This window comes from Ambystoma mexicanum, chromosome 2q, assembly GCF_040938575.1.
Source record: "Ambystoma mexicanum isolate Mex_15411 chromosome 2q, UKY_AmexF1_1, whole genome shotgun sequence".
NCBI classification, from domain to species: domain Eukaryota; kingdom Metazoa; phylum Chordata; class Amphibia; order Caudata; family Ambystomatidae; genus Ambystoma; species Ambystoma mexicanum.
Window position 1 is genome coordinate 578,796,051 of NC_090924.1, and position 27,696 is coordinate 578,823,746.

At 48.8% G+C, this 27,696-nt stretch overlaps 1 protein-coding gene across 9 annotated transcripts in view; it reads right to left on the bottom strand.

Annotated features, from left to right (window-relative positions):
- The window catches only part of NUB1 (negative regulator of ubiquitin like proteins 1), a 1,721,658-nt gene that overhangs the window by 235,393 nt on the left and 1,458,569 nt on the right, over nt 1-27,696 (bottom strand). For all 9 annotated transcript variants that reach the window (XM_069647724.1, XM_069647720.1, XM_069647723.1 and 6 more), the window contains one exon: nt 15,031-15,120. In XM_069647724.1, coding sequence (XP_069503825.1) covers nt 15,031-15,120 — 90 coding nt within the window. The remainder of the gene's footprint in view (nt 1-15,030; nt 15,121-27,696) is intronic.

Here is a 27,696-nt window from a genome sequence, read left to right on the forward strand (position 1 = left end):
CTTGCAGAACGCACAGTCCTTCTCCACGTGCGTCTTGTCCTCATGAAGGCAGGAGAGACATCGCAAATGCTCGTCCTCCCTGAAAATGTTTTGCAATCCGCATCCAGGGCAGCACCTGAATAGCTTGGATCCGGGCGTCGAGCTTACTTTGTCCTGGGCCATGTCCGTTGAGGTAGGCCGCAGATCTTCCGGAATCCTCCAAAAAGTGTAAACTTGACGAAAACTTCACGCTTGAGGGGCGTAGAAGAATTCCGAAACGGGTCCCCATTGTCGGAAGTAGAAACGGTGGAGCTTGAGGCTCGATTAATCTGAAAAAAAGATAAAATCTCCTGAAAAAGCATGAAAACGCAGCAAAAAACTCGAGAGCTAAAGCACGAGGACTCCCAACACTTGAGCGTGCGGTAAAAATCTGAGGATGGCTGCCAGAGGCGGGGCTTAGGGAGAGGGCAGTCATTGGCTGGGGGCAGTCTGACCCAGAGATCAGTGATTGGTTACTACTAAGAAAGACAGATCAGAAACGAAACTGATACTGATTTTTTCTTTACCAAGGATTCCCAGCCTGACGACGGGGAATATTCATGAGCATGGGAATCCATGCCAGACCCCATGCTGGAGAAATGTATCACACAATCCCCTCAGAAACTGCATAACTGTGGGGATAGTGAAGAAAGAGACTTTCTCATGGGGGTCCTCTTAAACACAGAGATAGCGGCTAGGTACCCCCTTCATATTGCCAATTGGAGGAGTGGCCCGGGCCCAGAAAAGCAGAAAATGCACAACAGCGGACGTGGAACAAGTGAAAGGATCCAAATCCCTTTGCCGGGACCAAGACGAAAAGTTACACCACCTCCAGGCATTAATGCACTTGGTAGCCGGTCTCTGAGCTAAACGGTCATAACATTGTCTGACACGTCCCATTCCTTTAACCCCAGCAGCCACGTATGAAAGTTCAGGCTATTGAGGTTTGGATGGAGGACATGCCCCTCCTACTGAGGGAGCAGATCCACTCTCTTTTCAGGAGGCGCAAAGGAGGGCAGAGCGACATGTCCAGCAAGTCAGATACCACATTCTCTAAGTTCAGTCTGGCATGATCAAAATCAATGAGGAACCCAACAGTTGCAGTCTCCTGAGAAGTAGCCGGATAGCCAGTATCGGTTGGAATGCATAAAGGAGAGCAAACGCCCATTAGACAGTCAAAGTATCCCACATAGTGCACTGCTGAGGAAATTCCCTGCAGCAGAACAACTTGCATTTCCTGGTGACGCTGGAAGCAAAGGGCTCTCGCCAAGGAGGCCCCGAGTGGGAGAAGGTTTACTCCAGAACTTCCTGGCAGAGCTCAACTCGTGGGAGGCCAAAGTCGGTCTGTTCAGGGCATCCTGTTACATCTTCCACGTCCACGTCCTCTACCTTACGAACTCCTGTGTTTCCCACAGACTGACGTTTCCACACACCCACATTACGTAGCCCCCGAGGCTTACCTCTGGGCGCGCAGACAAGGCGACACCAGTGCACTCGTAATGTCAGGGGAGTCCATGGCAGACTTGGTGTCTATCGCCCTTCTCTCCGTTGGCAATGTAATTGGAGGTTCCCATTTGGCCGCAATCACAGTTGCCCATGTGGACCTGATCGTCACGTGAGGAGACCAAACGCAATTGGTATCACGTGACGACCCTCACGCCTCAACGTTCCTTGTTGAACATCACGTGACTTTCCCCAATGGTTTAAATGCATTCAGAAACACCGACACGGTGCTTCACAGCTGGTCTTTCTCTTGGACATTGCTACGCTTTGAATCTACCAGGAAACTTATGGTTACTCGACAACGGTTTTGCTTAACGGATTGCTCTCTCTACGCCCTGAACTTGCCTTGAACTCTATCGGAACTCTTGGTTACTTGACAACGGCCTGCTTAACGGATTGCTTTCTCTACGCCCTGAACTTGCCTTGAACACTTTTGGAACTTTTGGTTACTCGACCACAGCCTGATTAATGGATTTTCTCCACGAACCACGATTCTTTGGAACCTGGGCCTTTGGCCTTTCACTAGGCGTTCGCCTGATCAAGCACTTCAAATCCCAGTGCTTACCGTCATCAACCAGAGGTTGTGGAAACCTATCCTAACCTGAGTTCAGGTCCAATCACTCTCCTTCCTTTCCGGGTGGACCCACAGTACACATACAGTGCACATAGGTAAGAAAGTTTAGTTTCTATTTCTAGATACCCTGTGAATTGCATTTCGCCCTGTACTAATCCCTCCTTGCCTTACAGCGCTCAAAGGGTCCTTCCGGCAGTTCCTGACTACAGCCTCGACGACTACCACACCTGTGGCTCCAAGGATTGCACAGGCAGTATTCATATAATTGCCTGTGTGGTACTTGGGGACGGAGGTATTCATATCTGCACGACCGGCAACTTTGTAACACATCCACCAAAACATTCTCGGTTAAGGTAATCTGAGCAGCCTTTAGGGACACGTTCACTAGAGCAGAGAACCACAGCCGCCTTGGTACTCTACATAGAGGCAAGGACCCAACACCACCTAATTTGTTGAGGTAGTGCATGGCCACTGTGTTGTCCATCAGGATCAGTAGGCATTAACCCTTCCAGGAGGGTAAACGGGGCCAGCCTTATTGCCCTCAATTCAAGCAAATTGATGTGTTTTTTCGAGGCTTACCGGGGACCACAGACTGCTCAACATCAGGTCCTGCAGGTGAGCACCTCAACCTTTCAAAGGTGCATCAGTGACCACTGTCAGCTGAGGCCAGGGTGGTCGAAGCAATGCTTCTTTCACCAGATTATCGCATAAGGACTGCCACATTAGATCCCAAAAGATCCTGTCTGAAGTTTGCAACAGATCTGACATGGTTCCCTGGAACTAGGACCACTGGCAACTGAACAGCCACTCAATCATCCTTTGACGAGCCTCTAGCACCACGAGAACGCATGAAGCCATGAGTCCCAACAATCGCAGAAAGGCTGAGGCTGGACTTGTCCCTGAGACTGGAGGATTTAAGCCATCAGCAAGATGTTTGCTACTTGATCCTTGGGTGGGAAAGCCATGCCCGCACAATTTTCAAAAACTGTGCACCGATGAACTGGAGTAATTAGGATAGAAAAACTTGAGACTTCTTGACGTTCAGGGAAAAGCCCAAGCTTTGAAATAGGCTGCACTTGGGGTACAGGTCTGCAGATGCTTGGTCCAGGGAGCAAACTCAGACCACAAGTCATCCAGTGAGGGGAACATGTGAATGCTCTCCCTCCTGAGTTGACCCCTGACTACTGCCAGCAGCTTGGTGAATGAAGATCCTGGGTGCTGAAGAAAGACCTAACGGCAGGACCTTGAAATGGTAGTGAAAAGAGCTTATGACGAATCTCAGATATTTCCTGTTCCTCCGATTGATTGGCGCGTGAAAATAAGCATGCTGAAGATCCAAGTATACCGACCATCCTTCACATCGAGGTATTAAAGGATTTGGGCTAGTGTTACCATTTTGAATTTCAAGACTTAGATCCAAAATTGGATGCAAGTCCCCATCCTTCTTCAGCCACCAGAAAGTGTACCGAATACCAGCCTTTTCCTTGTTCCAAGCGCAAATTATTTTTTATTCCACTCTTTTCCAGAAGCTGACGGACCTTCTCCAAAAAGTGGGGACTTGGAGGCAACGGGGGGCTGGTCAGAGGGTGGTCCGCAGGTATGTAAGGGAGGCAGTAACCCTGTTGGATGACCTGTAAGGCCCAGGCGTTGGATGTGTTTTAAGACCATTCATGCTGAACAGGAAGATCCTGCCTCTCACAGGAGAGTAATGCAGGAAATCGCTCTAAAAAAAGCTTTATATACTGGGGGAGCAGAGAGGACCGTGGAGGCTTGGAGTCCACCCTGGAGGCACATCTCTCCCTCTACCTCTCGTGTATCGGTGAGACTGCAGCCTGCCTGCAGGCACCTGACATCTGCTGCGAGGTTCCTAGGGACTGGAGGAACAAAACCCTCTATTCCTCTGCCTGTGGGAGGAGTAAGAGGGTTTTGTCTACAGCAGGGAACAAAGCTGTATTTTCCCAGACTTCCAACAACAGGGGTTCAACTGCTGGGTTGAAGAAAAGGAGCCTTATTTTTGTCGGACCTTCATCCAGAATATCGTTCAGTTCAAACTGTACCTTAAGGTAGAACGGGGTAGACAAGTTTAGAGGGTCAGCCCCCTGGGCAACCAGGCACTCAAAAGCTGCCTGTGGCTTCCCCAGAGTTGGTGTGAGCAGGGGGTGAACAAGCCACTGGGCACCTGCAAGTCAGAGGGTAGTTTCAACAGCTCTTTACCTTCCCCACATATCTCTTCAGGGAAGTACATGACCTCTCTAGGGACAATAGAGCACATTCCAAAAGAGATAGGGACTCCCACCCCCTTCATCAAAGATATCTCCTCCTTGGACATAAAGGTCTGCATAGGGAGCATTAGTACTCCCAGCAGGGACAGGGAGGATGCCGTCAGTTGTTTGACACCTGAAGACAGAACCTGAAGACAGAACCTATCAGCATTGTGAAAAGTCACCCCCGGGAGCTCTAGCCGAACCCATGGGTGCAACGTTGTGGGTCCCTGTGGCTTCCCTGCTACCTTATCCAAGCGCAGTGGGACAGGTCAGTGCTAACAGCGCCGATACCGAAGCCATTGGGGCCTGGGCCTTGGCTAAGATGTCTAGCGCCTCTTCAGGCAAAACACCTCCCATTCGTCCGAAGCGGAGGACTGGGTAGGAAACGGTACATGCATCGTCTCTGGAGTGTCCCTCAAGTGAAGACTCCTTTTCTTTGAGGAAGAAGAGTGGTGTCGAGAGGAAGTGCTGGGAGAGCGGGAACTCTTGTGGAGCTTCTTTTTCTCTCTGCAGGCAGATTTTCTTTTCTAATTTGTTTTACATGCCCTGAAATTTCGATCAAGACCTTGTCACACTTTTCCTTGTGGAAATAGGTGAAGGGTTTAGCCTCCCTTTCTCATAGGGCCTTCAGATAGATCCTGTGGGAGTCAGACACCCACATCTACCTGCTGCAGTCCGTGCAGGGCTTGAAACCCTAGGCCTTTGTGGGATTGGTCATTATTTAGCTAATTAGTGCTCCATAAGCAAACAGTATGTGCAGAAAAAAAAATTGAAGTTACAGTGTCCAGCACCTCAATATATACTTGCCCCAAGGTCATGTCTAGTGCAGGGCATGTAGAGGCGTAGTGCTGAGCCTATACATAGCCGCGCTGTGCCCCCTGGCAGCGGGAAGGTTTCAGAAGAATAGCTGCACTAGAAATAGATATCATAGATCAGGAATCCGTGGGAGTTAAGAATCCATCAAAAGTATGTGTTCAGGAGGAGGCTGGACGTGACCAGTGAGAAGAGGGTGAAGGAAGTGAAAAGGTGGGGTTCCGGAGGAGTGGCAATTGGAGTGTAAGAGGGAATCACACCGTTTGTCAGGGGGAGGTAACAAAATTTGGACAGAGAGAAAAGCCTGTGGCAAAATGTCCAAGAAGTGGACAGCATCTGATTATGAACAAGACCATTTGGTCTTGTGGAATAGGTAGACCGGGAGAGTGTCTTGGGGACTAGAGCCAAAACCTCAAGACACAGAACTGAAGAAAGCTCTATAATAGCAGCTATAGAGATGCTGTGGGACGCCTTTCCGCATCGCTGAGCTCAAGCTGGAACTAGGCCTGCGCCAGGCCCCAAGAACTAGAAGATGGGCTCTCTCGCAAAAAGCAGATTTTATAAATACAAAAGTAGGACGGAAATAAAACAGTCTATAACCCAGAAATGGATCCGGGAATTGAGAAATATGAGAATACAGAGACTTTTTTTTAACCAAAGGAAAGGTCCTCTTGTACAGTGTTGGGGAGGATATCTAAAGAACCTTGCACTATCTTGACAAAGCAAGTACACCACTTGAAACACAAGAATCGTGTTATGTCAGATGAACAAGTTACTTACCCCTGGTAACGTTCTTTCGACTGGACGTCACTCCCACGCATTCCACATCTGATATCTTCGTTTCCAGCTTTAGCTGCTTCCGAAAAAAGTGCTCTCGGCAGAGGATGCTGTGCGTCGAGACAGTCGACTCGATGTCCCTCGAGGGCTTCCATCTCGGCTGACGTCATCGTCGAGTACATATAACACGTGCAGCGCCTGTTGGCTTTTGTTGTATTTTTTTTTCACCACCATATGCAGAATTGCCCACCTCGAGAAGTGCCTCTTTAAATGATCAAACCTTAAAAGAGCGCAAAGTCCAAAGCTCGGAAATTCTGCAGTGGGGTAGGTTGGGAGGGCGATGAGGAATATGTGGCAGGAACATCCAGTCGAAACAACGTTACCAGGGGTAACTAACTTCGAATGGATTGTGTCCTCCCACTTTTCCCTCATCTTACAATAGACTGCCAAAGCCATATTAGGTTCTTTTGGAGGAGGGAGTAAGAATTGAGAGTTATTGTTTGTCCAGAATAGAGCATTGAATTGCCTTCCCAATCCTCCTCCATTGTTAGAAGAGTCTAAACAGTAATGTTTAGTGAATGTGTGGAAGGTGGACCAGGTAGCTGCCCCGCAGATGTCTTTTATCGATCGGAACTCCCCTCTGAAGGGTAGAGGAAGTTGCCATGCCCCTAGTGGAAGGAGCCATTAAACCTTCTGGGGGATCTTTCCCAGCTAGCCTGCAACGCTACGAAATAGCCAGTATAATCCATCTGAATAGGGTCTGTTTGGTGACTGATCGACCTAGTTTATGTCCAGTATATCCAATGAAAAGTTGGTTTTGGTGTCGCAACTTTACCATGCTGGAAATATAAAAGCTTAGAGCTTGCTTCAGATCGAGTCTATGCAATCTTTTCTCTTCTTTGCCAGGATAGGCCAGAAGCACAATTTTCTGTGCTAAATGGTAATCCCACACATTCTTCGGTAGAAAAGAGGGTTTGACCTTACGTATACTTGTAAAAGGTGGTAAACTGGGGTCTATAGGATAATGCCTGCAACTCGCTCACCCTGCGGGCTGATGTTATTGCTACCAACAAAATGGTTTTGGAAGTTAGCAGCCTTAAAGGGCAGGAATGGAGTTGCTTGAAAGGAATGCACGTCAAAAACATTAAAATCAAGTTAAAGTCCCAAGTAGTTATTTGGAATGGTGTAGGAGGAAACACGTTTGTGAGTCCTTTAAGAAATGTAATTATTAAGGGTATTTTGAAGTAGGAAGCCTCTTTCGATGTGTGCCCGAATATGGAAAGCACTGCTAGATTACCCTTGAAAGTTCCAATCTGGAGCCCCAGATTTTCTAAATGTAGTAGAAAAGATAACACCATAAGTGTATCGCATTGAAAAGGGTCCACATCATTTACCCTACACCAACTGCAGGACTTGTTCCAACGGCAGCGGTATAAGGATTTTGTAGCTGTGCTTCTGTCCGAAAGCAAAATCTCCATTACGCCATCTGTGACTTCCCAATCCTTGTACCGCAGATTCTCAGAAACCAAGCGTGATGGCTGAGTGTCTTGACCTCTGAATGGAGAAACCGACCCTCCTCTCATGAGAGAAGGTCTGCTCTTTGCGGAAGACGTATTGGAGGGCAGATGGACATGTCCAGAAGGTCCGGGTACCACGTCCTACTGGCCCAATTTGGGGCAATTAGGATCATGGACTTCTGAACTTTCCCAACCTCCTGATCACGTGAGGAATGACGGGGACTGGAGGAAACGCGTATAAGAGTGGAAACTCTGTGTCTACTACGAACGTATCTCCCAAAGCTCCTCTTGGAGTAAATTCACTGGAGCAAAACAGTTTGCACTTCTGGTTGACCCTGGTCGCAAACAGAACCACTTAAGGGTTTCCCCAAAGGGTGAAGATATCTTAAAAGAGTGCCTGAGCTAGTTCCCACTCATGGGAGACTGAGCACTGCCTGCTCAGAGCGTCCTCCGCCATGTTCCCCATTCTGGCTAGGTGAACTGCTAATATGGAGATTCCTTCTTGAATTGCTGAGAACCAGAGCTGCATTGCTTCTCTGCACAGTGGTAGTGACCCTACGCCTACTCCCTTATTGAGGTAGTACATGGCCACTTTGTTGTCCGTCATTATCAGGACATTCTTTCCCAGTACAGCGGGGAGAAAGGCCTGCAGCGCTAGTCTGTTTGCCCTCGGCTCCAAAAGGTTTATGTGTAGTTTGGACTCTGATGGAGACCAAGGACCGTTGATTGTCAGATCGTTGGAGTGGGCTCCCCACCCCGTGAGTGAGGCATCCGTCACTACTGTTATCTCCACACATGGTTGCCAAAAAGGTTCTCCTTTCAGAATGTTGTCCTTGCAGGCCCACCACAGAAGGTCCTGTGAGACTCTCCTTGGAATTTGAAGGAGGTCTGATATCCTGCCTGAGAAATGGGATCACTGTGTCCTGAGGGCCCACTGAAGGGATCTCATTCTTAGGCGAGCCTCTGGCACCAGAAAAATAAAGGATAACATGAGGACGAGCAACCTCAAAAACTCTAAGGCTGGAAAATGCTGGGCACTCTGAAACTTGGTGACCATCTGCAGAATGTCTTGAGCCCGCACCTCAGGTGGCGAGGCTTTTCCCAAGGATGCATCCAGGACTGCTCCAATGAACTGGAGTCTCTGAGATGGTATTATGTGGGACTTCATGTAATTTAGGGAGAAGCCCAATCTGTGGAGGGAGTGGCAGGTGATACTGAGATGTTCCTGAGCCTTTTCAGGTGAACGTGCCCTGATCAGCCAATCGTCCAGGTAGGGGTAGGAGTAGACGTGAATCCCCCCTCTCCTGAGATTTGCTGCCACCATTGCCATTAACTTGAGGAAAATCCTTGGGTCGGAGGTCAGCCTGAATGGCAGGACTCGAAACTGATAAAGAGACCCGCCAACGGCAAACCTCAGGTACTTCCTGTGCTTGGGATGGATTGGCACATGCAAGTAAGCATCCTGAAGGTCCAACAATATCATCCAATGATGGAGCTGGAGGGCCTGAAGGATCTGAGAAAGTGTGACCATCTTGAACTTGTCCTCCCTGAGGAACTTGTTCAAGTATCTCAAGTCCAAGATAGGTCTCAGTCCTCCATCCTTCTTGGGGATTAGGAAATAGGGAGATTACCATCCTCTGTTCCTCTCCTTTACTGGTACTGGTTCCATAGCACATTTCTCTAGGAGGGTCAACATTTCTTGCAACAGGAATGGATCTGGAACATTTAGCGAATCGTTTCACGGTGGATGACCCTGAGGTCTATGAATAAAGGGGAGGCAGTAACCCTGGGCTACTGTTTTGAGGCAGCTGAAGCAGCGGCTGATGGTAAAGACGCTGCTGCTTGGGTGGGCTTTGTACCTCTCCCTCGTGTATCACAAGGGAATTGTCTCTCTCCTCTTTGTCCAGCCTGTTCTCTACTCTTCCAACTGAGCAGTAGTAGCAAAACGACCTACCCCTCCAAGATGATCCACTGGGGTCAAAAGGCTGTGGCTGCCTGACTGCGGCACTTGAGGACTTGGCTGCCGCCTTCGAGGTCTGCAGCTTTTCAAGGCCTTCATCAGCTTAATTTCCAAATAAATGAGACGTCAAAGGGCACGTTAAGGAGTCTGGATTGTACATCAGGTGCAAATCCTGACTTTCTCAACCAAGCAAATCTGCGTATGACAGTGCTTGCTGCCATAGCCCTGCTGACGCTGTCAGCCGTGTCCAGACCTGATTGCAGAGACTCACACATGCCATCCCCTATCAGGTTCATGAAGCTGTCACTTTCCTCACCATCAGCGATGTTATCAGCCGCCATCACATTGCAGTCCCACGGGGTGAATGAAAACTTTGCTGGTTTTAGCATCGAGACGGTAGAGTTGATTTCCTTCAAGGGCTTCCAACTCGGCCGATTTCATCGTTGAGTACAAATACCACACACAGCGCCCGTTGGCTTCATTTCTGTTTTTCTGCGAATGCGATTGCTTCGAGATTAACAACGCGCTTCAGTTTTCTTCGAAAACTTATCAAAAATGGCCTTGTCTTCAGCTTTGAATACTCCAAAGACAGGCTTCAAAAAGTGTATAAAATGTGGCGCCAAGATGTCGATCATGGACCAGCATAAGATATGCCTCTGGTGCCTGGGCGTCAAACATGTAACCGATGACTGTCGATCCTGTCAGTCGATGACAGGTAAGGCCTTAAAAGAGGGCAAATCTAAACTAGCTGTGGGTAGGATTGTCCACAAATCCCTGTCTGATGGTACCACAAATCCCACTCCTTCTAAATTTGGGTCATCCCACGAGTCGAGAGATTAAATAAAAAAAATAAAAATCCAAGAAATGATCCCACTCGAGGAGCAGCCACTCCTCGACGTCTTCAAAAAAAACCCAGAGAAGGCACAGATCACCTTCTTCCTCCTCGTCGTCTTCCTCAGAAAGTAGCGTAGTCTGTCCAACTAAATCTTCCTCAAAAGAGGAGTGGGAACCCTTCAGGAAGAAAATGTGCAAAATCTTCCAGGTTCAGGTCTGACCTCCTCAAAGCATAAGAAAAGTGGCCAAGTTACAGTCGGAAGACTATCATGACGCCAAGGCGAAACCCAGCTCACCCTCGAGCCCTGGTCATAAGCCTAAGACTACTCGAGAGTCTTTGAGTACTCGACGATGCGAGAAATTGTCTAAGAAAACATTGAGTCGACGGCTAAGTCCCTCGAAGCACAAGGCAAAAGTTAAGCCGTCAACACCATTGACGCCTTTGACGTTGATACAAAAAACATAGACGCCGATTGTATATTCTTAGACGCCTTTACCTCAGAAAAGCAAGGGAAAGGTTTTAAAACCTTTATCTTAAAAGGATTTTTTCAGGTCCTTGACTTCAATATATGAGGGCTATGAAACCTCTGAAAATACCTCTCCATGTGGTCTCTAATTGGATACACCTAGTAGTCAAAAGAATACTAATATATCTGAATGCTTTATTTTCGGAAGAGACCAGGGTTCAAGAACTACATGACACCCTACAGACAGCTAGTGGGGTAGACACCTCCCCAGAACTAGATTTTGGGAAACCAGACCCTGCTGATCATGCAGATGCATCCTCAGAAGCCTAATGTCCAGAGTGGTGGAATTCTTGGGATGGAGCAGACCGGCTCCTGCATTTGAACAGGACGACCTGATTGACATTTTGGACAAGGGTCTTCAATATGAGCCCATTCTACCATTCCATGTAGCACTGCAAAAAAGGGTTGCGGCCAATGGGCAGGCTCCAGAGTCCAGCCCGGCAGTAAACAAAAATGTGACAAAAAAAAAGACCATCCAGTAGTAACCATGGCTACCTGTCAATCCATCCAACTCCAGAAAGTCTAGTAGTACAAGCAGCTACATCTGCCTCCCAAGCAAGCTGCGTACCCAACCGTACCCCCTGATAGGGATGACCTATGCATTGACTCCTGGGCAAAGAAAGTCTTTTCAGCTAGCAGCATGGCTTTAAAGTCCAAGTATTTTCTTAAATCTTCAGTTATTCAGGTTTGTAAAGTGCCAGATCGTTTCCAAAACTAAAGTATTCTGACGAACGCTGCTAGTAATGGGGATAAATCCCTTGTGGAGCTTTACAAACCTGCATAACTGAAGATTTAAGAAAATACTTGGATCACATATTTCCTCGTCACACAGCAATTACATGCCATATCACTGTTGAAATAGGCAATTCTTGAATTTGCCGCCATTTGCATCGCCGCAACAGGCTTTGCATTGCTAAATCTTGCTGACCTACCACACGTATTGCCTTGAAAAAGACCCGTTGCTTAGGGTCGAAACACGTGTCGGCAGCTCTGTTTTTATTTGATTCATAAAAACCTGTTTCAATAGCTCTCTGGCTGACGATTTTCTTGAATCATATCTACTTGTTACACTGTGCGGCACTGTTTGACATTGATCTAGTTTATCTGCATATTTGTTTACCTGTGTTAGGGCTGCGCAACGACTCAGAGGTGACAAATCTTAGTTTGCACATAGAAATAAAGTCTTGTATCTTCCCAGTGTTAGGGGGGTGACTCCCTCCCCCTAACCTTTCCCAGGTTTCTCAGTGGTTTTCCCAATGCCAGGACAAGTGTCTTCCTTTTCCTGGCATTTGCAGTGTAATTTACAATGCCAAGAGAGTAACACCCTTTCTCTTGGCTTCTTTCACATTGGTTGTCAACACCAGGGGGAATGCCTCCATTCCCCTGGCCTTTCTCAGGTTTTTCAGTGGTGTTCCCAATTGCAGGCAAAAGTGTCTTCCTTTTCCTGCCCTTTACAGTGTAACAATGTTCACAGTGTTCACAGCTCACCTGGTTCACTACCCTATAAAGATGAGTTTAGAAGCAGATCGTTATTGGGTCTGGGCCCGACCTTTCTTGGCTCTTCACAGTTCCCAATAGATATACCCAGTTCATTATCCTGCCAGGTATTCTTTTTGACGGATTCTCTTTTTGTCGGATTCTCTTATTGTCTGTGTTTGGTCTCGTCTTTCTCTCTTTCTACTTGTTGTGTTCCACAGAGGTCTAACCTCTCTCCCTGGCTTTTCAACCACTATCTGGCATCTCTTGCCCACTGCATCTCTATCTTCTGCTCTAATTTTTAATGTTATGCAGATGACTCTGAGCTCTCCTTCAGGCTCCTCCCAGCCACTTCAAATCCTTATTTCATACCAGACTGCCTGCCCGCAATTCAGGAATGGTGTGTCTCCAATGATCTCTGGCTTAATGCAAGTAAGACTGAGATCCTCCTCATTGGGACACCTGCTCTCACTCACTCTGACTGCCCACCCTGGGCCGGCTACCTGCATCCTTCCACTGAGGCTAAGCACCTTGGGGTCCTCTTCGGCTCCACCCTCTCCTTCTCTCCTCACATTTCTGACGTCTCAAAGAAGTGACACTACCAGCTGCACCTCCTCAGAGGTATTCTTCCTCTTCTCACTTTCCCCCAGAAGCTCACTGTCTCCAGACTCTGGTCCTCTTTAGGCTGGACTACTGTAACAGCCTCTTTTTATATCTACCTGCCTCTACTCTTCACCCTTTACAACTTCTCCAGAAAGGAACTGCAAGACTTGTCCTTGACCTCAAGCCCAGGGATCCTATCTCTCCAGCACTGAAATCTCTCCACTGGCTCCCTGTGGCTGCAAGGATCATGTTCAAGACCCTTTGCATCGTTCATAAGGCTTTCTGGGTCAGGGGACCAAACTACCTCCAACTTTCTCATCCTAAGCATCTTCCTTCTCAAGCCTTCCATTCATCCACCTCCAAATCTGAGGGTCAGACGCTTCTCCAGACAGAGAGTGGGGGTAGATCTCTTTCCTCTGCTGGGGCATCCCTCTGGAACAGCCTCCCTGCCTCTCTCAAACTTGAGCAGGACCACCTCTGGTTTCGGAAGCAACTCAAGACCTTCCTTTTCGCTTCCACTTTCTCTCTCCCACTCCCTCGCTGATGTCCCTGACTACGCCAAACACAGGTCTTCTGGCCACCCACTGAACTCAGGTCCAGGCTCCTGCATGTCCAGTTGCCCTTGCACTGCCTCCGGGCCTCCCTTACACTTATGGGTCTGTATCTGCAACCCTAAAGTCCCGATTCTCTGCACTAATGGGCCACTTACTGGCAGCACTTATGAGCTACCTGCACCCCCACCTCAGCACTTCTCCCCCTCAGTCCCCCCGTACGTGTGTGATCTGAATGACACAAGGCCTAGTAAGAGTGTTGTTTTATCCTCCCTCTGTCCTTTCCTTGTTTTGTCTTGTTGTGCCTAGAAACACTTGTGTACACGTGTGTTATACATTAATTATCATATCATATCATACCCCTTCATATTGGTTTCTTTTCTCTCTGGCCCCAGACCTGTGCTTCATTCGATCTCTGTACTTAGGCAGACCTGACCCAGCAACACACCAGGTACTGTGACTGAAGATCCCTGGGGATGCTGCTCGTTATCGAGTATGGGTCTCTGACCCACTAAATATGGCTTCTCGTGGGTCCCAGCAACCACCCAGCCAGCCCAGATACCTGCGAGAGGTTTGCTGGTGATCTCCGGTCGGTTGCAGGCATCCCTTTCTTTTTGTCCGGTTGTCTCGTGGCTTATACCCCTGCTGCGACCTCTCCACAGTGTTTCTCGTTCTGCGGCTTGCAGTCCCCTTGGGATGTGCATACCAACTCTCCTGCCTAGCTGGATGCCTGAGTCTTCTGTGGCTCTGTTGGTCCATGCTTGTCGGGCCCTTCCGTGACAGCTCTACCTCCTGGTAAGCATCCCAGTCTTTGCTTTCTGACCAAATCTGGGTCTCTCCAGATGACTCTGAATCGCCCGGTTTCTCCAGGGAGGATCTCTCTCTCTCACAGCTGTTGTTTCCCTCTTCTCTTTTGAACAGGATCTGCCAAATCAGAAGTCGGAAAAGACTAGTCTGTTTAATCGGGTTTTCATTAAGGCTCTCTATGCTTCCAAACTTCTCTCTCCTCCCAGTACTGATCTCGAGGATTCTCAGTGAGTCAGTTGGTCTCTCCCTTGTCTCAGTACATACGGGATATGTCCCTTGAGGAGTCCACACTCTTCCTCGTCCCAGTACTTCCTACCTACTGGTTTTAAGGAAACCGATATGAACACTAGGAATGTTGTTGTAGGGGGTTCATGAGGAAGTTGGGTTAAGGTAAGGTGGGCCATGGGGCTACCACGTTGTCCCAAAGTCGTCACTCATTTCATAGGGGGTTACTCTCCCCATGAGATCCACCCACTAAGTAACATCCCAGTGGGACTATCAGGTAGCGGCCTCACCTCCCTGGCCTCATGGGAAGGGGCTACCCCCAGGGGAGAAGCGACAACATCCATGGATTCGTCACACTACACTCTTTAAAAAGCCAGACAAGCATTGGGCAGCAATGGCATTGTTTCTAAACAAGATTGTCCAATCTTCCCAGCATTCAGTTGAAACCTGGGTAGTGCTGAGAAGGTTGATTAGAGCCTCATTAGAATATCTATTTAGTTAAGATTCAACAATTGTGTGTTGCATAGCAAATAGCAAAATAAGCACACAGATGTTAAAAGGAACAGAAAAATGTTGCATACCTGATCAATGCTCTCTTGCAGAACTGTAAATGAACTATTTACTCCATCCTCATCCTTAGACCATGCAAGTTCAGGGTGATCAAGAAGAAGCTAAAGCAGAAACAAAGCAAACACATAAACCAATGAAACGTAAGGGCACACAACAACACTTTGCGCTTAAGCATTAGGCCAAATATAAGCATACATCCTGCAGCCTCTGTATAGTGGCAGGACTTGTTGAATTCAATAGAGATTCTTAACCTTATTGGATGCATAAAAAATTAAAGTTACTCACGGGGGGAGGGCGTTACTAGCAAGCCATGTGAGAAGGCCGTTCACCTCGAAGCTTCTGGGAGATCCTACATGATCCAGCCCAAATATGGCAGAACCTGCATTACTTGAAAGCCACGCGATTCCAAGCTGGCTAGCAGACCATGAGGGTGCACATCCTAGTGCTCCGTCTCAGGCCACGATATAAGGATGACTAAGAAGCAGAACAACGGCAAGCTGAAAAGATTACTCTCCCCACTAACTGATGAGGAGGTGAATGAGGATATCGGCTCCCTCCCACCCCCTGCAACAATGTGGAAGCGGAGTCGACTGTGGAGCCGCATCAGAGACGTGAGGGACTGCAACAACGTAGGTCCAGTCGGGTGAACGGGCGGCATACCAGCAGAGGACCGCCTAGCCCAGAAAGAAAAGGCAAGGAAGTTCTGTGTCAACAAGGAGCATGGCAGGAGAAACGAGCGAGGAGCTGCAGCAGCGGCAAGTCGCAAAACGAAAAGCACTGTGTACACCACGGCGGCCGTGCAGGTGGTCACCGGATTAGTGGGTAAGCGCAAGCGCGCGGACATTAGCCTTGCCACTTAAGAAAAAAAAGAGCGGATCGGCCAAAAGTAAGCACCGCAGGACAGACGCGGTATCCGAAGCTGGCGGGCAGGAGAACGCGCAAATGCGCATAGACAGAGGGTTGCCTTAGCCGCCACACCCCAAACTCAGCCATCCCGGGTCCTGTACTGTGATATCTGTGACATGGAGCGATCTTGCTACCTCGGCAGCCCCACCCAATCCATTCCCTCTCCTCTTCAACAACCCCCCCCACCTGAAACAACACACAGACACCATAATTTGTGGATGTATAGGCCGCAGTTGCTTTAATAAGCAGGAGGTAGCTTACAGGTGCTCCGTTACTTGAATTTGGCAGTACTGCTCAGGATATTCTACTCTGAGCAGCACCCCTTTACATTCCCCACTTGTTGGCGAGCAGCATCCATGGAGCGGAACTGACGCCGTTACTTTTTACTTTACTTTCTCACTTTTCTTCTCGTGAGCCAACTTGCTGGCGAGCAGCATCCGTGGAGCGGAACTGACGCCGTTACTTTTTACTTTACTTTACTTTCCCACTTTTCTTCTCGTGAGCCAACTTGTTGGCGAGCAGCATCCGTGGAGTGGAACTGACGCCGTTACTTTTTACTTTACTTTACTTTCCCACTTTTCTTCTTGTGAGCCAACTTGTTGGCGAGCAGCATCCGTAGAGCGGAACTGACGCCGTTACTTTTTACTTTACTTTACTTTCCCACTTTTCTTCTCGTGAGGCAACTTGCTGGCGAGCAGCATCCGTTAAACAGAACTGACGCCGTTTCTTTAATCCACATTTTCCGACGGCTTTACTTTGCCGGTGCCCCTTTTTCCACTTTCCAAGGTGCAGGATCGCTAAGTTTCTTCTCACCCTTGTTGTCTGCCCCCCCCTTTCTCCCTGTAGGCCAGGTGTAAGTGTTCTAAGCTTTCCCTTTACCCACCCCTTCGTACCCCGACCCCCAGCTTCTTCCAGGTCCCTATGTTATTCCTCGCCCCCCTCTCCCATCCCCCGGTACCTACCTATGCCTTTTCCACCCGATCTCCATGGCCACTCCTCGCTCCCCGTTAATTGTGTGACTTACCCTCTTGCATGCCCCCCTTAGATTTCCTGTTCTCCCTCGTTCCACCTTCTCTTACCACCGTTGTCTGCCCCTCGCTCCCCTGGGGTTCTCCCCCCACCCCAGACTCCCCTCCCCCTGGTCCCCGACCACTAGTCCTCTGCCAACTGATGTGGCTGCGCCTGTTTTTTGCGTACGTGTCCCCTGCCCCCCTTTTGACTACTTGGATTCCCTTGCGCCCTGTTTCCTTGTGCCTGCCAGGCCCTACCTTCAGTTGCGTATCCCTTCGCCATGACTCTTGTGCGGCTTGCGGCGCCCAAGAGTTCCCCCACCTGCCTCTTACTGGCCCACCCTACCCGCTCTGTCCTTTGTTTTCCGCGGCCCAACTCGGTTTCCTCTTTATTTATTTATTTAATTTTGTATATATCCGTACTGGCCATTTTCCCCTTCCATGTGCATTCCCATACCTTCCAGCGCTTTCCTGAGGTTCCTTCTGCAAATTTCGGTTCCTACTCCAGAGAGGTGCACCCCATCCCCATCTTATTCCTCGCCCCCGGGGTCCTGGATTTTTCTGGTGACGTTCCCTACCTTCTCGCCTAATTCGTCTCTCTTGCTCCTACCTATAGTTCTGTGGTCCCTAAGTGTGGATTATTTCTCCCAGTTATCGTTCTAAGATGTTCTTCCATGGCAAGCATCCCGGAAACCTTATCAGTGTCATTCTCTGTGTACCCTCCTCCCCCCCCCCCGTGATGCCCGCCCGAGCCTCCCTTCCACTGCAAATTCTTGCCTTTGGAAAAGGGGTTCTAATTTGCGCACCCTACTTTCCCTTTTCCTTAAATTAGCTTATTCTCGCTTTATGTTTGTCTTTATATTTCATTTATTTATTATTTATTTATTTGAACTTACTCTCCATTTTCTACCCCTTTGTTACGTAACCCTCTTCTCCTTTTCTGGTTCCCTTCCCCTAGCAGGACCTTAACCTTGCTATGCAGCCAGCCACTCACTTCCATCATTGTTTAGCGTTGACCCCCTATACCACTCTTTTGTTCCCTATTCCTTTCAACCACTGTCCTTCCAGCCCCCAGACACACTGCGCTGTTCCTTGCCCTTTCCCCAGATACCTCCCTTACCCCCCCCCCACCTGTCACGCCCGTCCGAGCACTCCTATCCCCCGCAATTTTTTGCCTTAGGGAGAAAAGGATCGAACTTGCGCGCCCTACCTTACTCCTTTTTGCCCAGCCATTTCCCTAGCTGTTTGAGTACTCCGCACCATTGTAATCTAACAGCTCCATTTGGGTGACTGCGGGCATTGTCCTGTTTTACTTTACCTGTTTTCGGGTTGTTGCGTCCCTTCGTTTTCCGACCCATATGCGTACTATTGCCTAAACCTATTATTAACTCACTAAGCCCAAGTGCATTTGCCCTTCTGTACCCAGGACCGTCGTCTTGTAACTGTGGGCCCCCCTTTAACTTATGTTGTTCCCACACGTGGCCACCTTGAAAACAAAAAGACAAATTGTGTTAGTATAGGTCATGAGACATTAATTTACTTCACCCTCATAATGGCCACCCTCTGCAAACCAGTGCTTCCTCCTTTCACCACTGTACACTGAACTCCGACTGAAACCCGGACTGAAAAGCCCCCGTCCAGCCGCACAGTCAACAAACATTACCATATGACCTTTTCTTCCTTTGCACAATCGTTTATTAGCAATACCCTGCATTTGTGATGCGTCGATCCTCGGTACATATAATCTCATACAGTACCTCTAAACAATCTCCATCACCTTAAAACATCCTATCCGTGGCTAATCCGTATGTAATACACACTTTCCAACCTTTTGGAAACCCCCGCCAACCCTTTGCACCTCGGTCCCTGCCACGCAGCCACGCCGACTACCCATGCAGCCCACCGCCACTTGGGCCATGTGCCCCTGCCAACTGGAGTGTGGTAGCTCCCAACTACCCGCCATCATGGCTCTGACCGGGGGTCCCCGACAAAGGCCCTGTTCTCCCGGTTCCTCCAAGTTGCGGCCTCTCTTCATATGCTGAACTTTGCTCTACTATCTGCACTGTTCACCCCCCACCCACCCCCCACCTTCTCCCAAATTAGCCGCCATTGGCCGCGAGGTTACACAACCGGGCCCCCGACCTTCGCACGCCGCGGGCCTCTCTGTTACCCGTTCATGTATATATATACCATTTGTGCATTTCAATCATTGCGCTCCATATCTTGCTATGATGCCATTTCCTCCCCCCCACACATTCACCGCCAACCCCATGCACCTCGGCCAGTGGAAACCAGCTCCCCTTTGCAACAAGTTCCCATCGACTAATACCTGTACGTAGTCCAAATACAGCTGCACTCATTCATCTCTTCAAAACAACGTCAAGAGTAGCACAACAATGATGCATACCTTGGCAATGAGAGCCCGCCTGAAACGCAGGCGCCCATACAATGATTGGGCTCTCCGCAGAGCGCCCCACTGTCCGTTGGGCCATTTTTTATTTTATTTTATTATTTTTGTATACGTTTAGGGTCGCCAAGCCCACCACCCCTCCCCTGCATGGATCTATAGGTTATGTCGTGGGTTCAAATTATGACTTTTTTTTTGGTCTTTGGAAGTCCGTGCCCGACTGAGCGCGCTTTCAACCGAGGCCCTGTCCTTCATGGTGCACTTGACATTAATATTCACCATGTTAACCTAAAGGCTATACCTCTCACTGGGGCGAGCCTTTAGGTGAACTGCCATCTCCTTCACCCACCTCGAAACTCGTGTTTGGACCAGCTGTGCTGTGCACGCTTTCTGTGCCAGTTTAACTGTGTGCATCTAACATTACACTTGTGTATAGGCGCGTTATAAATGCCGTATCATATCATGCTTTCTTCCACGCTGTATGATGCCGGTGCCCTATTGGAAATGACACCCTCTCACTAACCCGTTCCTGCCAGGCTACCCCGCTTTACCGTGCCCCGCCACCAACACGCATTAAAGTAAAAAGGCCCTAGCGAAATCCCTGCAGCCAGCTCGGTGGTTCCCCTCCTCCCCCATTTCCTTATCTCTGGCGCCAGCACAGCATCTGGCACCTGGTTTGGTCGGAATTCTCAAGTGCATTGCCCTTCCCCCATCTAACTCACCACCCCCACCCACGCCATCCCCCTGCGATTTCTCTGCACAATTTCAGCACTGACCACCTTCACACATCTGGGACACTTCCTCATATGTCGAATAAGGATCCATCAAGTGCACAGAGTGGACCCCAAGAAGAGGAACCCGTGTGCAAGACCCTGGGATGTATTAGTGGCCCTGACCTCATACACTATGAAAGAGGAGATACTCAGAGGCACGTCCACACCAGAACCGATCAATCAACGGGTCCCAGATGAATCCCTTTCAAGACCTAGCCCTCACTACACTTCAAAAGAGGAGAGCGATGCAACCAGTTACGAAGATACTCGTAGCCAAAAATATCACCTACAAATGGACCTTCCCCTTCGGACTTCAATTCACAAGGGACGGCAAACAACAGCGGATCACCACATATGAGGAGGGCCTGCCGCTGATGCACACGAAAGGAGATGAGGATCAAACCGAAAAATGTGCAAGTTAAAACCCCCTGAGAGGAGGTCCTAAACCATGGGAGTGGGCTGCGGACAGAAACAGGAGGCAAGAAAGGGAAGCAAAGCTAACAGGCCCGCGCACTAAAACACTAAATAAATGAAAGGCAACTGGCGATAAATTGTTATCATATAGCATGGGGAGAGGAATGGAGAAACAAACATGCTGGATTAAGGAGGAGTGAGCCCGAGAGGAGGGGCAAGTGTATGGTTAGCTCGGAATCTAAATAAGGGTTTAGAATATCCTGGCGGAGGGAAACCCCAAGGTTGTACAAGGCCCAACGCCTCACAGTTCTACCAGGAGGGTTCGGATGAACCCAGGCCAAGTTGGGGTAAAGGCAAGGAGGACGGTAAGGGAGGGGGAGGGTGTCAAGCAGAAACCTGTGCAGTTCCCTTAGGGACCACTGCAAAAAGTTTAAGACCACAGGAGTAAGCAGTAAACCCAATTGGTAGCAGTCTGCACCACCCAGATTTACCTGGTAGCTGTGGCTGAGCAGTCAGACTTCTCTCAAGAAGAGTTAGGCAGTATATAGATTATACACAATAGGGCTAAAAATACAGTAGAACAAGCAAACACCAACCAGAGCTTTGGTATAAAAGTATATAATTATTTATTTATTTAAAAATACACTTATGAAAACACACTGGCACTAATATATCAAGCAAGTTCAAACACAGCCACTATAAGTATATACACCTCCCCAATTAATTATTCGACAAGTCTAGTTTAAGACATCACTTATTTAGCAAAAAAGAGGTGAGTGCGTAACCGTAGATGCCACTCCAATAATTCGTTTAAAAAGGGAGAGAAAAGGCAGAGTAGGAAAATAACACAGTACCAACACTTGTAAGAAACCACAGCAAGTCAAGAAAGGCAGGGTCTACTGTAGAGCAAAAAGTTCATAGGCCAGGCCCACTCTTGGAGTGGAAATGCACTGAAAGTCTTTGCAGGAAAGTCAAAAAGAGGTTGGATCAGTTCAGAAAGGCCAAGTTAGCAGGTCTGAGGTCAACCCAGTTAGAATGTCAAGGATTTACGGGACACCTTGGACAATCTGTTGCAAGGGAGACCAGGCGGGACACAGTACCTGGAATGGTGAGAAAGCTCCAGCGGTGGCAGTTGTTCCTGGCAGCGGGTGCAAGTCGTGGCTTCGTCCAGGGGAAGAGATGATCTCGACGAGGAAGGAAGCTGGAGGTCGTTGCACTGCCAGGGAAGAAACCAGCCACAGAGTTCCCGATTAAAAGGTACGACCCTTTTATTTGCGGTAGTGGTGAAGCGTGAGTATCCGGTCGCCGGGGTGCTTGGCATGGGCGATTCGACCACGAGACGTTCCAGGAAGGTGAAAAAGGTGAACTGGTTGGTCCCACCAGCTCAAAGGGAAGAAGACTCTCCTGGAAGAAGATCTCCTCGGTCGTCGGGGAAGTGGCGAGTTCGTACAGCAGGGCTCCACCAGTGGTGTCGTCGTCGTAGATGGCTCAGCTTCTCCCCTCCTCGGATTCTTTAGGTCCTGTGGCGACTTCTGAAGTTCCAGTCCCCAAAGCCCTGCTTTTATGCAGAAAAACCCCCATTCAACAGCCTAGCTGTCACTCAACCATGCTAAGTGGTGAGCCGAGCGGCTCACCACTGGGCCAATCACACAAGAGTGCAATTTGAGTTGCCAAGGCAACTCAATCCAGGGTGCCTAATCACCCTCCCACACATCCTGTATACCCCAGACAGAGTGGCACCATTTGGAGGGCTTCTGTGATGATGTCATGCCTGCGCCATGGGCGCATCCATTTACGCTCAATTTGGACTATATGTTTATCATTTATTTACAACAGACTCTTGGATCTATCTATATTTACTTTGGAAACTTTATTTCCCATTTGCGAGACTTTGCTGCTTAATTATTATTTCCAACAAACTACGCGTACCATAATGCACCAGGCTACAAGCATTGATTCCTGGCTGTTCCTATTGGTTATCAATGGAACTACACCCCCCAGAAGCCCTAGAGACTTGCCCTGCTTCCACCAGCCCAGGAACAGAAAGGGAGGTGGCCGATTGCCTGCAGGTGTGTTTAGCCAGGTGCAACCAATTAGCCTGCCTCTGTGCTGGGCTAGGCAGTATAAAGGCTGCTGCCTGCAGTGGCTCAGCCTCTTGCATCTGAGAGTTCTTCCTCCACCTTTTGCATCTTTCTACGGATCTTGTATGCTGCTTACCGTCACTCCTGCTTGGACCCTGCCTTGTTGCTTGCTCCACCCTGCTGCCTCCAGCCATAGCCTTGCAGGCTCCCTGCCTCACAGCCCTGCTCCTCTGGGCTCTCCACACTGCAGCTGATCACGCTCTGCTGCCTTCCAGCCTTCGCCCTTGCCCTGCCGGGCTCTCCACATTGCAGCGGATCACGCTCTGCTGCCTTCCAGCCTTCGCCCTTGCTCTGCCGGGCTCTCCACATTGCAGCGGATCACGCTCTGCTGCCTTCCAGCCTTCGCCCTTGCCCTGCCGGGCTCTCCACATTGCAGCGGATCACGCTCTGCTGCCTTCCAGCCTTCGCCCTTGCCCTGCCGGGCTCTCCACATTGCAGCGGATCACACTCTGCTGCCTTCCAGCCTTCGCCCTTGCCCTACCGGGCTCTCCACATTGCAGCCGATCACGCTCTGCTGCCTTCCAGCCTCCGCCCTTGTCCTGCCGGGCTCTCCACATTGCAGCCGATCACGCTCTGCTGCCTTCCAGCCTCCGCCCTTGTCCTACCGGGCTCTCCACATTGCAGCCGATCACACTCTGCTGCCTTCCAGCCTCCGCCCTTGCCCTGCGGACCCTCTACATTGCAGCTGATCACGCTCTGCTGCTTTCCTTCCTCAGCCCTTGTTCTCTGGGCTCCCTGCCCTGCAGCCTGCCTCACTCCGGCTGCCTTAGCCCTTGTCCTCTGGGGCTCCCTGCTCTGCAGCCTACCTCTCTCTGGCTACCTACAGCCCTTGTCCTCTGGGCCTTCCTACTTTGCAGCTTATCCCGCTTCGCTGCCTACTATCTACCTTTTCCGCTGGGTTCTCGGCCTAGCAGCTCTCTACAGTCCTCTGCTACCTTCTACGTTCATAGGCCCTGTCCCTCAGGGTTCACTCCTTACTGCACGGCCCTTACGGGATCCTTGCCGTGCAGTCTGCTTTACTCTGCTGCCCTAAGCCCTTTTTCTCTGGGCTTTCTACCTTACAGTCCTACTCCTGTGGGCTTACTCATTGCTTTCCTCTGCTATCCTATCCTGTTACACGACTTTCCCTTCATTTCCTTCTGCTAGTTTGCTATCACCTCCTTACCTGGATTTGTCTGTAGTATCTTCTCTTGTACTGTTTGTAGACCCTTTCGTACAGAGCTTGTCTGTTGGTTCCCATCAGTCAACCTCTGCCCCTTCCCTTGTCTCGTTTCTACATTACAGACACCCATAGCTGCTGTTCCAAGTCATGAGCAAACAACGTGGGCCTCTGTTATAGCAAACTGTGCAGAAGGCTAGAGTATTTCCAAGGTTCGTGGAATACTCTTTTCCTATATCTGCATACACCCCAAGAGGGTATTCATTCTGTATCTTTTCCCTTGCTACTCTTGCCTACTCTTCGTTCTCTTTCCTTTCCGCTGTGTGTGCTCTTATCTGTCCACTCTATTTGGCACAACCACCCAAACCCTTTCTGGGTGTCCTGTGCCACTCTTAATAGAGTGCCATCCCTGACAGATGAAGCCCACCAAAAAGTGGAACAAAGGGCTCGACTTGGGTTAGAGTTTCAGAGGCGGACCCAAATGCCATTTTAAAACCGAGTCCTGGCAAAAAGACCCAACCGGGGAATAAATATTAAATAAATAACCCAGCGGTATCTTTAACATTGCACCAAAAAGTGGTGCGTTTAAAATCAATGGGAAATATTCCGGTGGAATATTTCGCGTGATATCCACTGCCACCAGCCAGAAACTCGACAAGGGGGACTGGACAGTGCCCCCTTGGAAAACAGACCCAGGGGCAATCGAATTACCCCTACTAGTACTTCCACAATATAATGGTTTGTTCTGGTTCTGTTCACAATTTGAGACTAGTAAAGCCAATGGTGACTTTACATGCCCTGGGAGACAGTACTCAGTCCCAGGGTATGGAGTCTATGTTTGGGGGTCACTATGACACCCCTGTGTTACTGCACTGAGGGTGCTGTGTAACACACATACCAAAAACACATGAAGCCCTATGGAGTAAAAGACCCCATAGCCCATAAAACACATTCACAGTCAAAAGACATTCTCAAATCATGCCTAAGAGTGGGAGAAAGAGTCTCACTCTTAGCAGGAGAAAAAAATAAACCCCAAAAATCCAGCAAAGCTGCTGGGGGACTCACTAGGTTTGGGAAATTAGCCTTAACATAGAATTCTCCCTAACAGAGGGAAGAAGAGGAAGAGTTGGTGTTAAAGTTTTGAGGGTTCCGGAATTATTTGTTGTATGGTAGAAATCTTGTGTGGGTCTAAAGGTACGAGAATCAAGAGGCGTAGGCATTGGTAGAGGGACACCGGGACTCTTTGGGTATGGCTGAGATAAACATTATAACCTTGAATGTGCAGGGGCTGAACCAACCGGCAAAACGTCACTCAATACTGGGGAGGCTCTTAGAACTTCAGACTTCCATAGCGCTCCTACAGGAGACATATTTACTTCCTAAGGATGAACGGAGGATGTTGCATAAGGCATTTCCCTAACATACTATGCCTCTAGCGGGACAAAGACAAAAGGAGTAGCAATCTTGATAGGGGCCAAAGTGAATTTTACAAAACGATTCCTCTATAGGGATCCTGAGGGAAGACTTCTGATACTCAAGGGCATACTGGAGGGGCAGGCGTACACAGTTGTGGTAACATATGCCCCTAATGAAAAGCAAGATCTTTTTCTGGGGAAAACACTCCAGCAAATGGGAAGCTGGTGTGATGGACAAGTGATTGTGGGTGGAGACTTCAACTGCGTGATGGACCCTGAACTAGACCAAACGCTCCCACCTACCATGGCAGACGAAAAGAAAAGAGACACACTGGGGAAGCTGTTTCAAGATCTCGCGGTAAAAGAGGCATAGAGATTTTTCCACGACCAGGAAAGTGCCTACACACATTACATAAGGGTTACTCAAGAATAGACTTGACTCCGCATAGTCATGTCTATTCTTGAGACATGCATCATGCATAGTCTCCGCAACATTAATCCCCCCAAGTGGTTAAAATAGAAAATCGGAGTTAAATACCTAACTGTCCATGCCGCAGTCATAATACAAATTGAAATGGCCAAAAACAACCCAGAAACTCTGAAACGTTGGAGATTAAATGACCTGATCTTGGACGGTATAGCGCTGAGTGCACACATGGAGAAAGTAATTGGAAATTATTTCAAAGAAAATTATACTGGGGAGACCGTTTGGAGGATAATTCTGGATGGATGTAAAGAGGTGGCACAGGGGGAATTCATATCCCAATCCATAATATAGGTTAGGGGTAAAGAGGCGATCAGGAAGAAACTGGAGGAGGAGGTCAAAGAAGCGGAGACCCGACATAAAACACGACAGACACCAAAATCCCTAAGGGAATTACGGAAGATTAGAGCACAGCTGGAAGCACATATGGCAGACTGCTCTGCAAGAGCTCTACTGAATACTAAGCAATGCAGGGAGGGAAAGCCAATCGATAACTAGCAGCGAAAATCAGAAAGCAAAAAACCCGGAACTACATCACCCAACTACGCGACGAGGGAGGTAGGCTATTCACAGCGGAAGGAAATAAACTCAGAATCATGAAAAACTTCCAAGCAGGGCTCTTGAAACAAGAAGGGCTAGACCCGCGTTCACAGGCTAGATATATGGAAGCACTACAGCTTCCCCAAATACCTAAAGCGGAAAGGGAATCCTTAGAAGTACCTATTGCGCCACAAGAGGTTAGTGACGCAATAACCTCATTGCCAAGTAATAAAACACCCGGTGCTGATGGCTTAGGAAACGGTTTCTACAAAACCTTTAGGGCCCAATTGCTTGCACCACTAACACGACTCTTTAATCATATAAGAAAACAAGGGGTGATCACGGAAGAGATGGGGAAATCTACTACGGTACTCATTCTTAAACCAGGGAAGGGCCCCACAGACTGCACCAGTTATGGTCCCATTGCCCTATTAAATAGTGACGCTAAGATTTACGCCAAAGTTCTGGCTGCTAGACTGATAAAGATTCTCCCAGGAATAATCCATGAAGATCAAGCAGGCTTTATAGCAGGGAGACATATGCAGGAAAACGTAAGACGAGCCATAGATATAATAGATCTGGGCACAAGAACCAGACAATTATTCTCAATAGCAGCGCTAGATGTATGCCGAGCCTTCGATGGTCTAGACTGGAGATACTTGCGTATGGTTCTCGCAGCATTCAGATGTGGATCCGAGTACACCAGGATGATATTAGCAAACTTCCAAATACCTTCAACAAACTTCCTGGTTAATGGGCAAACCTCGGCACAGATTAAAATACTGCGAGGCACACGTCAGAGGTGTCCTCTGTCCCCATTAGTATTTGACATGGCCATGGAACCGTTTACAGTCACAATTAGACAAGATCAGAGGATTCAGGGGATAACGAGCGCAAAAGAGGTACACAAAATTGCGCTTTGCGCGGATGACATCAGGTTATTCCTGAAAAACACAAATAGCTAATTGCCCAGAGTGATGGAGAAGTTGCTAATATTTGCTTCAATTTCAGGGTTCACCATAAATTACACGAACTCCAAAGCCCTAAACATAAATGAAGACAGCAAGGAAAGTGAGATGAAGCAAAGAATAGACCCTGATATGGGAAGAGAACAGCATAGAATACCTGGGGATACAAATAACAAGGGGGGGCGTGGCTACATGGCCACGTTAGTAGACGTTTTCTTGGACGGCTCCTGCAGATCTGACATTGATCCTCGGATATGAATGTGCTTTACCTTTCCCACATGTGTCTGCCGCACACATATGGATGCATGAACATCGGGGCTCGAATGGAGTGCAATGAGGGCCCAATCCGCGGCGTGACGGGCGTGGAACGGATGCTGGAAGATTTGAGGAGTCCGAGTCTCGGGGCGGAACAAAATGGCGGACGGCGGACAAAGGACCATATAAACTGACCACTGCGTCG